This window comes from Brachyhypopomus gauderio, unplaced genomic scaffold, assembly GCF_052324685.1.
Source record: "Brachyhypopomus gauderio isolate BG-103 unplaced genomic scaffold, BGAUD_0.2 sc43, whole genome shotgun sequence".
NCBI lineage: Eukaryota > Metazoa > Chordata > Actinopteri > Gymnotiformes > Hypopomidae > Brachyhypopomus > Brachyhypopomus gauderio.
This window is the reverse complement of record NW_027506869.1, coordinates 1,573,845-1,589,453: the sequence shown is the minus strand read 5'-3', so window position 1 is coordinate 1,589,453 and position 15,609 is coordinate 1,573,845. Positions and strand designations below refer to the sequence as shown.

Below are 15,609 nucleotides of genomic sequence, written 5' to 3'. Positions count from 1 at the left end.
TTGTGGAGCTCAGTGAGTGTGTGTGTGTGTGTGTGTGTGTGGAGCTCAGTGAGGATGTGTGTGTGTGTGTGTGTGTGTGTGTGTGTGTGTGTGTGTGTGTGTGTGTGTGTGTGTGGAGCTCAGTGAGTGTGTGTGTGTGTGTGTGTTTGTGGAGCTCAGTGAGTGTGTGTGTGAGTTTGTGGAGCTCAGTGAGTGTGTGTGTGTGTGTGTGTGTGGAGCTCAGTGAGGATGTGTGTGTGTGTGTGTGTGTGTTTGTGGAGCTCAGTGAGTGTGTGTGTGTGTGTGTGTGTGTGTTTGTGGAGCTCAGTGAGGATGTGTGTGTGTGTTTGTGTGTGAAGCTCAGTGAGGATGTGTGTGTGTGTGTGTGTGTGTGTGGAGCTCAGTGAGGGTGTGTGTGTGTGTGTGTGGAGCTCAGTGAGGATGTGTGTGTGTGTGTGTGTGTGTGTGTGTGTGTGTGTGTGTGTGTGTGTGTGTGTGTGTGTGTGTGTGTGGAGCTCAGTGAGGATGTGTGTGTGTGTGTGTGGAGCTCAGTGAGGATGTGTGTGTGTGTGTGTGTGTGTGTGTGTGCAGCCACCGTGCAGCTCGCCTTCATCAGCTCTGACGGCTGCTTCCTGTCTCAGCTGCCTTTTGCTGGGCAGACAGGCAGGGCTCTCCCACTGCAGCCCACTACCCCTCACCACGACCCAGGACAGCCATTCATCATCACCAACCTGCAGGCCCAGGTGAGCTTAAGGCAGACAGACCAAGATAAATGTGTGTGTGTGTGTGTGTGTATTTTAAGTCTGAAGAACCCTAACCTAGACAGACAGAGAGAGATTCAAAGTGATCTTAAAGAGAGAGGCCTGGTGGAGTTAAGATCAAATCACATCATGAAGGGCAGAAAGAAAAACCAGAAAGAGAGCCTGAGCTCGTTAGTTAGGCTAGCTCAGTGTTCTCAAACTTTTTCTATCATTCCCCACCTCAGAAGAACGGGAAATTCCACGCTCCAAATACAAATGCTAAATTCAATAGGGGTGGCGAATATAATTTGTTGACCGGGAGGGCCGGTACTAATTCATTAAAGGGCCGAATCTAGCCCTGGTTCACACTGTTCCTCAGACATTTTAAACATCCGGGGCTTATGAAAACCGAACAGGCATTAAAACGACAGGCTTAAAAAGGTTCATTTCTTCCATTTGCTTGCGCCCCACCTGCAATACCCATTACACTTTGAGAAACGCTGGGCTAGCTGAATAAAGACTAGATCAAAAAAGACTAGCTGAAAAAAATTAACTGAATAAAGACTAGCTGAAAAAAGACTAGCTGAATAAAGATTTGCTGAATAAAGACTAGCTGAATAAGGACTAGCTGAATAAAGACTAGCTGAAAAAACTAGCTGAATAAAGATTTGCTGAATAAAGACTAGCTGAATAAGGACTAGCTGAATAAAGACTAGCTGAAAAAACTAGCTGAATAAAGACTAGCTGAATAAAGACTAGCGACATAAAGATTTGCTGAATAAAGACTAGCTGAATAAAGACGAGCTGAATAAAGACTAACTGAATAAAGACTAGTTGAATAAAGACTAGATGAATAAAGACTAGCTGAATAAAGACCAGCTGAATAAAGACTAGCTAAATAAAGACTAGATGAATAAAGACTAGCTGAATAAAGACCAGCTGAATAAAGACTAGCTGAATAAAGACTAGTTGAATAAAGACTAGATGAATAAAGACTAGCTGAATAAAGACCAGCTGAATAAAGACTAACTGAATAAAGACTAGTTGAATAAAGACTAGATGAATAAAGATTAACTGAATAAAGACTAGCTGAATAAAGACTAGATGAATAAAGACTCGCTAAATAAAGACTAAATGAATATAGACTAGTTGAATAAAGAATAGATGAATAAAGACTAGCTGAATAAAGACCAGCTGAATAAAGACTAGCTGAATAAAGACTAGATGAATAAAGACTAGATGAATAAAGATGAAGTAGCTGAATAGCACTGTTCTAGTTTCTTTGTGATTGCTCCTCCTCTTCCTCCTCCTCCTCCTCTTCCTCCTGCTTCTTTCTTCACTATTGGTCTCTCTCTCTCTCTCTTCCACTCTCTTGATCTCACACTCATTCATTCTCACACTTTCTCACATTCATTCTCTCTCTCTCTCTCTCTCTCTCTCTCACACACACACACACACACATCACTACTTTATATGTAAATATATTTAGCAAAGAACGTGCTAAACGTGTGTAGTTTACATAATAGAAGAAAGACACTGCTCTCTCACACTCTTTCCCTGTCTGACTCTCTCTCTCTCTCTCTCTCTCTCTCTCTCTCACACACACACACACACACACACACACACACACACACACACACACACACACACACACATACATACACCACACACATGTGTGTATGGGTATTGTTTCAGTGCAACATGAGACACTGGATATGTGTATGTATGTGCTCATCTCTGTGTTTGAGAAGAATGTGCATTTGATGCACATATGTGTGTGTGTGTGTGTCTCAGTAGGCTTTGGGATCTGTGTGTGTGTTTCCGTATAGGCTCTTGGATATGTGTGTGTGTTTCAGTAAGCTCTAGGATCTGTGTGTGTGTGTGCTTCAGTAAGCTCTAGGATCTGTGTGTGTGTGTTTCCGTATAGGCTCTTGGATATGTGTGTGTGTTTCAGTAAGCTCTAGGATCTGTGTGTGTGTGTTTTAGTAGGCTCTGGGATCTCTGTGTGTGTGATTCAGTATAGGCTCTAGGATCTGTGTGTGTTTCAGGAAGCTCTGGGATCTGTGTGTGTTTCAGGAAGCTCTGGGATCTGTGTGTGTTTTTCAGTAGGCTATGGAATCTGAGTATGTGTATGTATCTGTGTGAGTATGTATCAGTGTGAGTATGTGTATGTATCTGTGTGAGTATGTATCAGTGTATGTGTATGTATCTGTGTGAGTATGTGTATCTGTGTGAGTATGTGTATGCATCAGTGTGAGTATGTGTATGTATCTGTGTGAGTATGTATCAGTGTGAGTATGTGTATGTATCAGTGTGAGTATGTGTATCTGTGTGAGTATGTATCAGTGTGAGTATGTGTATGTATCTGTGTGAGTATGTGTATCTGTGTGAGTATGTGTATGTATCAGTGTGAGTATGTTTATGTATCAGTGTGAGTATGTGTATGTATCTGTGTGAGTATGTGTATGCATCAGTGTGACTATGTGTATGTATCAGTGTGAGTATGTGTATGTATCTGTGTGAGTATGTGTATGTATCAGTGTGAGTATGTGTATGTATCTGAGTATGTGTATGTATCTGTGTGGGTGTGTGTATGTATCAGTGTGAGTATTCAGTGTGAAACTGGCTTTTGATATGTAGCACGTTTGTGCAGAGTGGATCAGTTATGGGTTCATCTAGAACCCTGTTCACAATGTTGTGTTGGTGTGTCATACTGTGGACTGCATAGACCATTTCTTATTTGGACAGATCCCACAGGTCTTTATTTACCCAGAAGTTGTTTGTTTTATTTTCAAGACTTATAAAGACTGGGGTGACCCTAATTAGTTTTGATGTAATTCAGCTCGAGAAAACACTCTGACTGGGGTGTCACACCATAAACATTCCACAGCTATAACGGATCAAATCCAGCATAAACGTAATCAATGTGCTATGTGACAAAACGTTGGTCCATTTACCGACCCCTCCCACACTCCTGGGGGCCTCCCTCTGGGTTGCTGTAATCAGTAGTGTTCCATTAAGGTTTTCATCACTTTACCCCCTACCAGAGCGCATTCCCGCATCTCACTCGGCCGTGTCTAGCATCACGGGCCCGTTTGAAGTGGCTCTGCTTCGTGTCCTGCGGACAGATGGGCCCCGTCGGGACCCCCGAGCCTTCGGGCTCTGCGCCTCTCACCACGAGGACACGTCACCGACCACCCTGACCCTGCTTGTCACCCCCGTGAATGTACTGTATGTGTGTGTGTATGTGTCGCTGAAATGCCTTTGAGAGAGATGAAGTGAAAGACCCAAGCCAGGTGGAGTGTTGATACAAGACACAGACACAGACACTGATCCTAGATGGAGAAAAGATACAATACATGACATGCAGCATATGTATAACTCTTGGTTAGAAAAGAAAGCTGTGAAAAATTAAAGCTGTGAAATATGGCAATATAAGTTATGGCAACAGACCCAATGAGTTGAATAGCAAATTTTGATTTGGCATGACGGAACAGTTTTCCCATAAACTCATATATAGATTTAATCTTCATTGAAACGTGGCCTCACTGAAGGGTCAAAGCTCCATTTCTCCAAAGCAGCAGCACTGAAACGATCTTTAAGTAAAGAATTCTCCTTTTACAATGACCTTAATGTGTCAATGCACAGTATGACACTACATCCTTAATCCTCCCACATTTATTATTATAACAGAAATCTATAGTCCTCTTGCATTTCAGTATGGCGGCTGACAATACAGCCTTTCTACTTCCGACACGTCTTTCTGTCAAACGCCATGAACCACGAGTGTAGAATGAAAAGAATTCAGATGTGAGACTCAGTCCTTGGTGACGTTTTTACATTAGAGTCTGCTGGATTTGTAAATCACAGTAAAACGGCACCCCAACTTCCCATTAACACATGAGCGTGTTTCACAGCCAGCCAGCAGCGAGGGTTTTCTGAAAGGCGGCTTTTGAAGCCTCCCGTTTACGGCTTTCCCGTTAACCGCGCACATTTTCTCAGTAACGGCTACGGCCGACTGCTTCTGTGACTGACGTGAGAGCATTATTAAACACACCAAACCTCAGACACAAGGACTGGACCTTCATCCGTTCTGAGGCAACACCAGCTTGTGGTCCACTGACTCAGGGTCTCAGGCCTGGGAAGTTTATCTTTGATTAAACAGATTCACATATATCTGCTTTTTTTGGTGATCCATACAACATTTGCCAGAAGAAAGAGAAGGTTTTTGTTTGCTTTACATGAAAGTTAATGGATCATAAACAAAGTAAACTGCATACAGACACACTAAACTCTAACCACCCATTACTGAATGAGGTCAACCTTAAATATTTAACTAGAACACTGAAAACATCAGATGTTCCAGATATTTAAATGATCTGAAAGATGTGCTGAATCTGAACACTTCAAGCTCACATGATAACTGATTTTCACAAAGTTTTAAGCTCAAATGTTATGTTCTATCTTTCTGTAATCAAATATTCTCATTTTCAGATTCATGTATGCATTCATGCAAAATGGCACGTTACAATACAAAATGAAGTCTGTATAGGAGAAGAATCTAGTGGGTCTGCTCCTTAGTGAATATTCCTACAGATTCTTCAGTTTCAATATTTGCTGTTATGCAGTGATGTGTGTGTGTGAAAAACTATTTGGAACACATACCCATATCAGGTGTAAGAGACTGATGTTTGATCATTCCTCTGTATTGATACTGATCCACAAGCTAGGCTAAGGTTGTAGTAGGCCATAGTCCTCGCCAGTAATGCTAATGGATTCGCATTTTGCTTACTCACGGCTGCCTAAAAGGCTTAAGTCGAACAAGGATTTTATTCAGGAGTGATGTTTAAAAATGTAGTTTAGTTTTGAGAGAGCCTACAGAGAGAGCTTGAACTTTTCAGTGTTCCAGAGTCAAGAGTCTCTTGGATTAAACAGTCTGGTCAGTTTGTAGATAAATACTCGTTCATGTTCCAGAAACCTGTCATAAAAGCACTTCCAGTGCGATCTGTGATCTGCCCGAGTAACTCTGGAGTTATCGGTCTCACTTTGGCAACGCTGGGTTCTCAGACGCTGGAAAACTTACACATTTCCCATGAAGAGATTTACACTTCAACAATCATTTCCATGTGTGAGCACTGCAATGCTGAACAGTGGTGCAAAATAAAAGGTGTAAAAAAAGGGGGGGGGGTGTTTTCTTTATCTTGCCATCAACCAAGACATTTCTTTAAACCCTGAGAAAAACTCAAATTTGTTTTTAAGAACGTGTCAAAACACAGCACTCAAATTCAGGGCAAGCGGATCTCTCTTTTCTCTTATCCTGTACGGCCAGGCAGCCTTAGAGACAGCCAAACAATCAATTACATTAACCGGTCATATAATGATTAACAAATAAACAACATTTGATTTATTTTCCTGCACCAGCTGAACGCCATTGGCAATGCTGTTATTTCTTAAAACGTCAAAAGTTATTGTGTTATGCTTTCGGCCCTGAAACTCGGTGCAGTGCACGAGAGCCCAGTCACTAGTGACACGGTTAGAAGCTGAGAGTGAACACGGGGGCCACTGTGAAAAGTGCAGAGCTCCCAATCCATGGCCTCGCTCTCTCCATTTGTATTTATCCAATTTGCAGAAACCCCTTCATACAATCTGACAGACTCTTCGCCATTATACTTAACCGCCAAACGATCCTAGAGAGAGAACTTGCTATGAAACATTCAGAGTCTGAGCCCCTCTTGGTCCCCCAACATGCAGAGCTGTAATGTCATCTTTGTTTAGGGCCCAGTGAAGTGTTCTGAATGAGGCGTGTACCCAAGTACCTCACGGTATCAGGGTGGAAGTTAAACTGGACTTTCCTGGCAGCGTGCTAGGTTGTCCACGCCAATTTACATGATATACATTCTATATGGCGTAATATATGGCTATACTAATAGACGTTAGGCTGCCGAAAAAGTTCCTTAAGGGCGAAGGGATACGTTTTCGCCTCCAGCTCACATAAAAAAGGAGAAAAAGAAAAAAGAGGAAAACCGACAGGAGCCCCGCGTTTGGCCTGGAGAAGAGCTCCAGCACAAACACAGCAAAATGGCACTGGCTTCAGAGCAGGCTAAGAAGAAGAAGGCACCAGGACACGTAACCTGAGCCGGAAAACCCGATGCCAACATGTTTGTTAATGCATGTGATAGTGATCCATCAATAAAAAACTGCACAATTTAATACTCGGTTAATGTTTATATACAAAATTGTTCAATTAAAAAATCATTACTTTAATAATTGTGTAGTAAATTATGTCATTAATATATTTTTAAAAGGACTCTTAATTTGTTGACTGTACATTTTTGGAGGGAAATATGAGAGAAAACCCGTTGAGGAAACGGTTCCGCGCCTGCGTTTACCGCCTCTCTCTCTCGCCCTCGCTGCCCGGCTTGGCACTGCGGCACCGCGGCACCGCCTCGGGACGCGCCATTAAAGCCATTAACGTTCAAAATGTCTGCAATTTTCTTGATTCCAAAAACAAACAGTCCCCTTGGCCTTCGCAAGCGAACCTGCGGAGACCTCCCTCCGCTGGAGGAGCGGGCCGGATCCTGACAGAAAAGCTCCCCGCGTCGAGGGTTTTTGGCAGGGCCTGGCGCCCTGTCTAAATGAGCCTGCAAACGCTCTAATGGGGGAGCGCAGGTGGGGAAAACATTAGCGGTTCGTGAGGGAGCGCCGCTATAGTCCGAGAGAGCCGCGGTAAATCTCCCATTAATAAGGGAAACATTCCGCGGTAATCAGCGTGTGCGAAAGAAAGAAACCGAGAGAGTGAGAGTGTGTTTTTGTGTATGGAGCTGCACAGAGGGTTTTGTTGTTGTATGTATGTGTGTCTGTGAAAAGGAGAGAGAGAGACACACAGAGAGAGAGAGAGAGAGAGAGAGAGAGAGAGAGAGAGAGAGAGAGAGAGAGAGAATGAAGGCGCTTAGACGCTTCAATATCAGCTGCCACTTCGGGTAATTTGAGTTTCAGTGCACTTGGAGCGGTTTACTGCTCTAATTAAGCCGGACCGGCAACGTACCACGGCTGTGTATGTCCAGAAAACTGACAGCCAAGGTGAAAAATGCCGCCTGTTCTCGTGTGGAATAACAAATAACTTTTGGTTTTATTATTAGCTCTTATTTGAGCTTTTTCAGTGCTATTAACGCTAAAAGAGAAAATTATTGAATAATAAACAGTTTTGTCCTGGGAAAGTCTGACGGCATAAGATTCTTTGGAGATGTTTACAGTACTTGGTACTTTGAGTGATGTCATCCATTTTGACATTTTTGCTGTTTTTCTACAATGTTCTCTGACTTGACTGGAAGATGTAGCTAAACCTTGTTTCTGAGACAGAAATGAGGACTATTCACGTAATGTGAGATCAACTATGATTTATTAGCCTGGTGATTTATTAGCCTGGTATAACCCTTATTGAAATTGTCACTTAATTTTGTTTTTGATCTGCTCACTTAGTCTAGCATCAGCTGGATAGCCACTTGTTTCAGGTGGTGCTGTGTTGTCCAGACCTTTCTCCCTGGATCAGTGAAATGGGGTATGTATAAAGAAAGAAAGAAAAACTGTCAAGACTTGCCATGATGGTGTTTATTATTGGTTATAACAGGACTGAAAGGCAGAACTGAATAGCTGAATCGCAGCTATGCCACTTTACGAATCGCAGCTATGTGAAAGTTCTTTTCCCAGCGGGCCTTGGCACGATCTTGACTGATCAGCTTTCTCACTCGTGACACTCACGTGTGCAAACGTTCACTATTTACTCAGCGTGTACTGAGTGGACTTGCACAGCTGACTTTTCTAACCACAGAAATAAGTACACTAGACTTTTCTAAGAAAAGTCAGCATGGATTTGTACTACGTTATTCACGTTATGTGACGATAAACCATTTGACCGTTACTGGGAATAAAAGCCAGGGTACAAGTACATGGTATTAGGTGGCACTTTAGTAGTACATGTAATTGGTACATCTTCTAGGTGGTGATGCCCACCATAACCTCACTAATGTCCCACAGTTTCTTCGCCACCTCTTCATTTGTGGCTTTTGGAAGAAGCTCCTCTTCCTGGCAGTCTGCGAAGCATTTGCCCTGGACGCCCTCCACGTCTGGAGAGCAGGCGAGGTAGACGGACGTGCGGGCGCCCTCCTCCGGCGTTTTGAAGAAGGCCCAGGAGACCAGGCTAAACAGGGGCCTCACCAGCAGGGGAAGGTGCACGTGTCTGCCCAGCTCCGTCCTCACGATGCCGGGGGTGAGGGCGTTGACGGTCACCCCCGTGCCCTCCATCCTGCGGCCGAGCTCCAGCGCGAAGAGCAGGTTCGCCAGCTTGCTCCGCCCGTAGGCGAACGCCTTGTCGTAGCTACGCTCGCTGCTCAGATCGTCGAAGTTGATCTCGCCGCACTTGTAGAGCTTGGAGGAGACCACGATGATGCGGCTGGGGGCGGAGCGCTTCAGAAGGTCCAGCAGCAGGTTGGTAAGGAGGAAGTGACCCAGGTGATTGACGGCAAACTGCATCTCGAAGTTATCCTCCGTCTTAGTGTAGGGGCACTGGTAGATTCCAGCGTTGTTGATCAGAACGTCTATCTTGGGTTCCTCCTAAGCATGCAATTATAAACAGAAATATAGTTTGCTCCATTTATGTTTTACTGGGATTAAAGCAATTTGTTTAGAAAGACCAGGGAAGCATGAACACAGACTTTGTTTTGAACAGACCTGTTTTGAACAGACTGTCCCATGTATTGGCATGCACCTTCGCATGCGATTGCTAAATAAATTAAGAATAAATTAGCTCCCCTGTTTCTGAAACAAATTCAATAGTCAAACCAATTCAGGGCTGTTAATGCAACGGACAGTGTTAATACACATACCTGAGGTATAGCATTTAATCTTGTATGGAAAAAACTAAACAAAAAACATTAGCCTGTTTCTCATTATACACTGAAAAATAAAGATTCACTTTAAGGTAAGTTCATAAAAATGTAAATATTCATGTTGAAGAGTGTCTGATGGACATTTGCACAGCTAACCCCTAATTCTGGCCACGTTGCTTGCCTGTGAGCAGATGAACTCTCGATTGAACTGGAATTTCAGGCCCTGAACTGTGGCAGCGTGGTACCCAGTTAGATGGGTGTCTCTCCATGTCATTGGCACATCTTATAGGTGGTGATACCCACCGTAACCTCTATAACCTAGATAGCTAGGGGAAGGGTATCATAATATGCTGCCACGTTTGAAACTATTTGAGTTTGTATATCATTGGTACCTCAAACTTTCGGCTATTTCCAGAAAAGTCCGTATCATTTCTCTGTTAATGGTCGTTTCCATTGTGCTTGTTGTAGTGTCCTATCCCAGCCCACGTCCTTATTTTAGGGGTATTCAAGTGGTCATTGTGCAAATAAATAAATAACCTTTCTACATTGTGCCCGCATCCTGAATGTTACCTTGATGATCTCGTCGCAGAACCTGCGCACTGACTTTAGGGATGCTAGATCCAGGACTTTAACCAGGAGCTCGCCGTGTTCTGGCCCGGCCTGCTGCCGGATCTCCCGCGCCGCTTCCTCCGCTCTGTCTCGGTTCCGACACGCCATGATCACCCGGCCCTGCCGGCCGAACAGCTCCCTGCTCGTGGCCTTTCCTATGCCACTGTTCGCCCCAGTGACAATGATAGTTTTGCCTCGCATCATCTGGACACGCGCATTACAGTAAGGTGTCCGTGAACGAACGATTCGGTTCTGCAGAGAGACCGGTTCGGTTCTCCGCTCTCCCGGGGCGACAAGCGACGAGCGCACATGGGGAAGTAAACAAAACGTCACATGACCGCGTTACCCATACGTCACTTCCTGTTACGCTCTTCGACATTTCTTTTACTGCATCAATTGGGTGACAATATTTGTAGCGTATGTGGTTGTTTTAAAATGCTTATCAGATCAGGTAGTTTTATTCGACTTGAGGTTAAAGACTTACATTATCTGTAATACAACATTCTGGTTTTATTTTATGACACATTTACTGTTATGTGGAAAATAACTATTTATTTATTTAACATAATCTTATTACATGAAGCATGCAGAAAATGGACACTTTAACTTCACTGTCACTGGGTCTGAGAGTCAAACACAACACAAGCGGCCATGTTGGATTTGGGCAGTACATAGCACGCCCAAGGACAGCGTCCACAAAATAAATACAAAATAAATCCTCGAGGGGAAAAAGCTGCCAAAATAAAAATATTACATCATGTTTTATATTACTATATTATATATTACTATTATTACTATATTACTATTTTTCTTCTTCATATTTTTATTATTATTATATTTCTTTAATTCTAAACACAAAAAATAGCATCCTTTTAGTACATCAGTGGACAAAGAACCATAAGACTATGTTAATGGATATGTCCACCTAGGATGTGCAATAATAATTCATTGTAATAATGAAACATTTCTGCAGTCACTCAGGAGAGTGACCCAAACACAGTGATTATTAACATTACAGTACATTCCAGGCAACACATTCACTGTATAGACTGCATGCGAGCAACAATATTCGTAGTTTGCTGTTCCATGCTAAACGATCTGCCGACATCCATAAGCCTCCTGCCCCAAAGATGGCGGGTCGCCATTGCTCATTGTGTTTTACCTTTTGTCACAGACACCACCTTCTCAGCTAATTACCAACTGCTACATCAGAGCAGGGGTAACATGAAGGCATGTGAAGCATGGCCTACACACCACTGGGCTTCGGAATCACTTCTGCTAGTTCACGGATCTCGGTTTGATGTGTAGTTGTTGGTGGAGCAAAACCACTGCACTGGATGGAGAACTTTAAGAGAGTGGGAGACGATCGCTGCTGAGTTCCACGGTAACTACACCACTCTCACTTCTCTGCCTCGTTTGGCTCCAAGGGCCTGCTCTTATGGTATTTCTGTCCGATCCCGTAAGGCACGTGGGCAGCGATGGTACCCAGCTCTTGAGCGCCTTCGATGTGGAACATCTGGTCATCGAAGAAGATGTGAGGCCTTATTTTCTGCAGCAAGGGTCCCTTGGGGGCGCCGGCCAGGAAGAGGGCTTCATCCACCTCCAGACCCCAGCTCCGCAGGGTCTTGAGGACGCGGGCTCCGGAGCTGGCCGCACTGCGCGCCGTCACCAGGTAGGTGCGGATGGGGCACCTGATTCTCTCGTTCTTGGCATAGAACTTCCTCTGCAATTTCCCTAACGCCTCCAGGAAGCACTTTAGGGGACCCTGAATAAAAGGTAGTGCAGCTTCTGTCACAACACCATCTCAAACCTCATTCTAGTCAACAATAATTTTTTTTTCTAGCTTTTGTAACTAGCACAATAGCTCATGTGATATGTTTATTCCTTCCCATGTGACAATGTGTGAGAACTACTGAAATATTATGGCATCACTTTGACTATTAATATTAATAACTACTAAGTACACCAGACTCTGATACTGATCTTATAGATCTTATGTATTTTTTTGGATGCATCATCAAGTGGAATAGTTGCGCTGTGCTTGTTAAATGAGATTTATTTTGTCCACCACTGTTGCGCTCGTCACCTGTGCCAGAGGTTTGTTCTCAAACTCCTTCTCATGCTGAAAGAAGGTGTCCAGTCCGTGTTTCTTAACAATGATCTCGGACTCGTCAGAAAACAAGACAGCGTCTCCATCGAAGGCCACGCGTAACTGAGTATCACTGAGTTCGTTCTCGTTGTCAGAGGTAAACATGGTCGCTGCTGCAATTCCTAGTCACACAGAAATCATATTTGTTTGAACTGATGTTTGGTGGTTCAATATTTGAATCGTTGGCTAAATAATGCGATTCTGAGGTAAGCTGAGTTGTATTATTGCATTTTTAAAAAATGTAAATCAAAACACCCAACTGAGTGTTCTGTAAATGTCTATGTATCTCAAATATGTCAAACATGTTGCATTTTATCTGCTGAGAACTAAATATAACGACAACTTTTGTGTCATTATATTAACATTTATGGTTAATCACAAAAGATGCTTTAAAAGATTATTTGGCAAAACATTGTATTCACTGTTGCTCTCCAAAGTCCTTAAAAGTTCTCCAACATTTTTGTGCTGAAGCATGCCATTAACACTGAGCTGCTTCAGTGATGCGTTTATGTCCCTAACAAAACAGTGCTCTCATGACAGTGCAGTATCAGTTCACATATTGTGTTTTCAGAGGCAACTGCAAATAGATCTGTTGACCTACCTTCTTCAATAGCCTGTTGTACCTTTTGAGAGTCTTTAGACAAATACAGGTTGGTCATGTAAGCCTTCAGGTACCCGATCGGACTCTCTCCCCCCGTCATACAAAACCTCTCAATGGATAAATCTAAAGACAGAAGCCATACGTAGACCAACATTTATAGCAACACTGGATGTCTGCAAATAATTCATCATATTAAAATTTTTAGGCAATTACTGTCTGATTGTTTGCTTGCTTGTTTATATTTTAAAGATGAGCCACGTTGGTGAATTACTGGAAGTTGGACTGGAAAGTGTTATTAAAGTGGTCATGTATTTCAGTCATTCTCCATACCATAATGGTTTATGCTGTTGATGAGGCGAACTCCAACCTGGGCGTGATTATTAGTCATTAGGACTATATCGAAGAGTTCCTCACTGTCCGGGTACAACTCCCTCAAACGCGCGTTCACAGTCATCAGGGCCTTGTGTGCGCACACACACGCACACACACACACACACACACACACACACACACACACACACACACACACACACACACACACACACACACACACACACACGCATGCACACACACACACCCACACACACACACACACACACACACACACACACACACACACACACACACACACACACACACACACACACACACACAGGAGACTTGTGTAGCACTTTCTAGCTTTCTAAAGCAAGTGACACTGACAATGACATCATGGCACTGGGTGAAGGACTTGTGTCCTCGAACTATATATGCTTAATTTACAAGGAAAAACGGTTTCTCTTGCCTTTTAATGACAGTGTAATTACACTAGGCATACAAAAACTGAATATATAAACAACGTGTGCATAGGCCTGTATAAATATAGGCTATTACAACAAAAAAAATCATCTCAATGTCTTACTGACCTTGACGAATGGGAAAGCGACTCCCGGGGTGAAAGGCTGATCCTCGTGCTCCAGCTGATAGGATACATATCTCTCGAGCCCCTCCTCTTCATACAGCTTTCTTTCCTTCACCATGTTGAATAAAGTCCGCGATGATACCGCGATGCTGACGGCATTTTTAGGTTTCGGCTGCGAGGGTAGTTGACATTAAACAGGTTTCAGATACAAAAACTAAGGAGAATGGTGCAACCGCATAACAGACCGAAATAAATATACAACTGGTCCACGTACCGGACGAGGCTTCGTTGTTGTTTTCAAGCTGTCAAAAAACGCCTTTGCGGCAGCCCAGTCTTGTTCGTCGGTGCTGTCACAGTTCGGCTGCACAACCGCACACCGGGCATCTTTGCTCATCCTTGCCGCGATGCAATGTTACAGTAGGCTTATAACAGGTGTCCGTCCATTGCTGTATCCCCGTGACGTTTCCATGGCAGTGCGTCACGGGCGAATCCCGGATCACGTGCTTCATCCATTCGATATTTACAGCATTGCAACTAATTGAATTTTTGAAGCCCGCCAAATGTGCGGCTAAAATGTAAGGCGCAGCTTGCAGTGTACATTACGCCGTTATAACAAGCTAGGCGTAATTCGTTAATTATGCATTATGGAAATGTTGTATAGTCCATAGATAAAAAACAAAAAAACAAATAAATAATTCATGTATTGTTACCGGATCTCGGTGTCGGTTTAGGATAACCACCGAGTTGTATCTGACTTCAAAGTGAAGGCTGTCTTGGCCCTGTTACATTTTAATACCATCAAAATTGATCTTTAAACTTAACTTCAGATGCAGTTTCAGAGCCCTTAAACTGGTCTTGTAGAATCAAAAATCAACGAGATGGGTTAATCCATATCAGAACTCGCGTGTATTTCTTAATAACATATATTTATTTTAATGACCATGAGTTTAATGAGTTTTAATTTGTTATATCCCCTTTGATATCTTACCAAGTTTCACCTGTATTAACAACCAGCAGGAATCATTTGACATATCTTGTAATTTTTTGGTTTTCAAAACAAGAGGTGGGGGCTGCTGTAGGCTATTCATAAAATAATGTGTTTATTTGAATCACAAGAGTTATTTATTAGATGTATTAGTTATTGCCTTGCGAGCAGGGTGACTGTTTTGTGCTGCTGGAAAGTTGAGTCCTGCCTGGTTATACGTCTTCTCCTGCAGAAACAAACAGAAAGAGGGAAAACAAACAAAAGAAACAAAAAGATTTCAAAGAACCACGTGAGTCACCTCACTAACCCAAATCCTGCTTGGGAAGTATCCTTCTGGTCAGCAGAGAGCTTTTCCTCAAAATATGATCCATAACCACTTTTTTAAAAACAATTTTTTATGAGACTTAGAGGACCAACAGTTATAGCCTATATAACTACATGTTCTATTAATATTAACTTACTCACTATATTTAAAGTCTTCTATTTAAATCACCTACTTTATTATCTTAAATTGTATTTGTAACATTTTATTTTTTATTTTTGGCAAAAAACCTTTCTGAGGATGTAATGGGTTTTATATTCCTCACTGTCTGATTTGAAGCACTTTGAATTTACACTGTTCACTGCTACACAAATCAACCTGCCTTGACCTGCCATAGAATCTTATTTCTCACCATTAAACCGTGTCAAATAAAATAAAATGTAAAATGCATAAAGTAAAAGAAATTAATATTTTCATGGTTATAGAATAAATTAAAAT

General features: G+C 42.7%; 2 protein-coding genes across 2 annotated transcripts; both read right to left on the bottom strand.

Moving 5' to 3' along the window:
• Positions 1 to 8,309: 8,309 nt before the first annotated feature.
• Positions 8,310 to 10,558, bottom strand: rdh14a (retinol dehydrogenase 14a). Its single transcript, XM_076985747.1, has 2 exons — positions 10,175 to 10,558; positions 8,310 to 9,329 (listed from the first exon to the last, which is right to left on the bottom strand). Exons 1-2 carry the CDS (start codon positions 10,415 to 10,417, stop codon positions 8,712 to 8,714), a joined length of 861 nt encoding a protein of 286 aa, XP_076841862.1. The 5' UTR covers positions 10,418 to 10,558; the 3' UTR covers positions 8,310 to 8,711.
• A 173-nt stretch (positions 10,559 to 10,731) lies between these two features.
• On the bottom strand, positions 10,732 to 14,325 carry nt5c1ba (5'-nucleotidase, cytosolic IB a). Its single transcript, XM_076985746.1, has 6 exons — positions 14,139 to 14,325; positions 13,869 to 14,036; positions 13,294 to 13,423; positions 12,964 to 13,086; positions 12,300 to 12,484; positions 10,732 to 11,978 (listed from the first exon to the last, which is right to left on the bottom strand). The coding sequence occupies exons 1-6, from the start codon at positions 14,256 to 14,258 to the stop codon at positions 11,613 to 11,615; spliced, it is 1,092 nt and encodes a 363-aa protein (XP_076841861.1). The 5' UTR covers positions 14,259 to 14,325; the 3' UTR covers positions 10,732 to 11,612.
• Between the last annotated feature and the right edge of the window lie 1,284 nt (positions 14,326 to 15,609).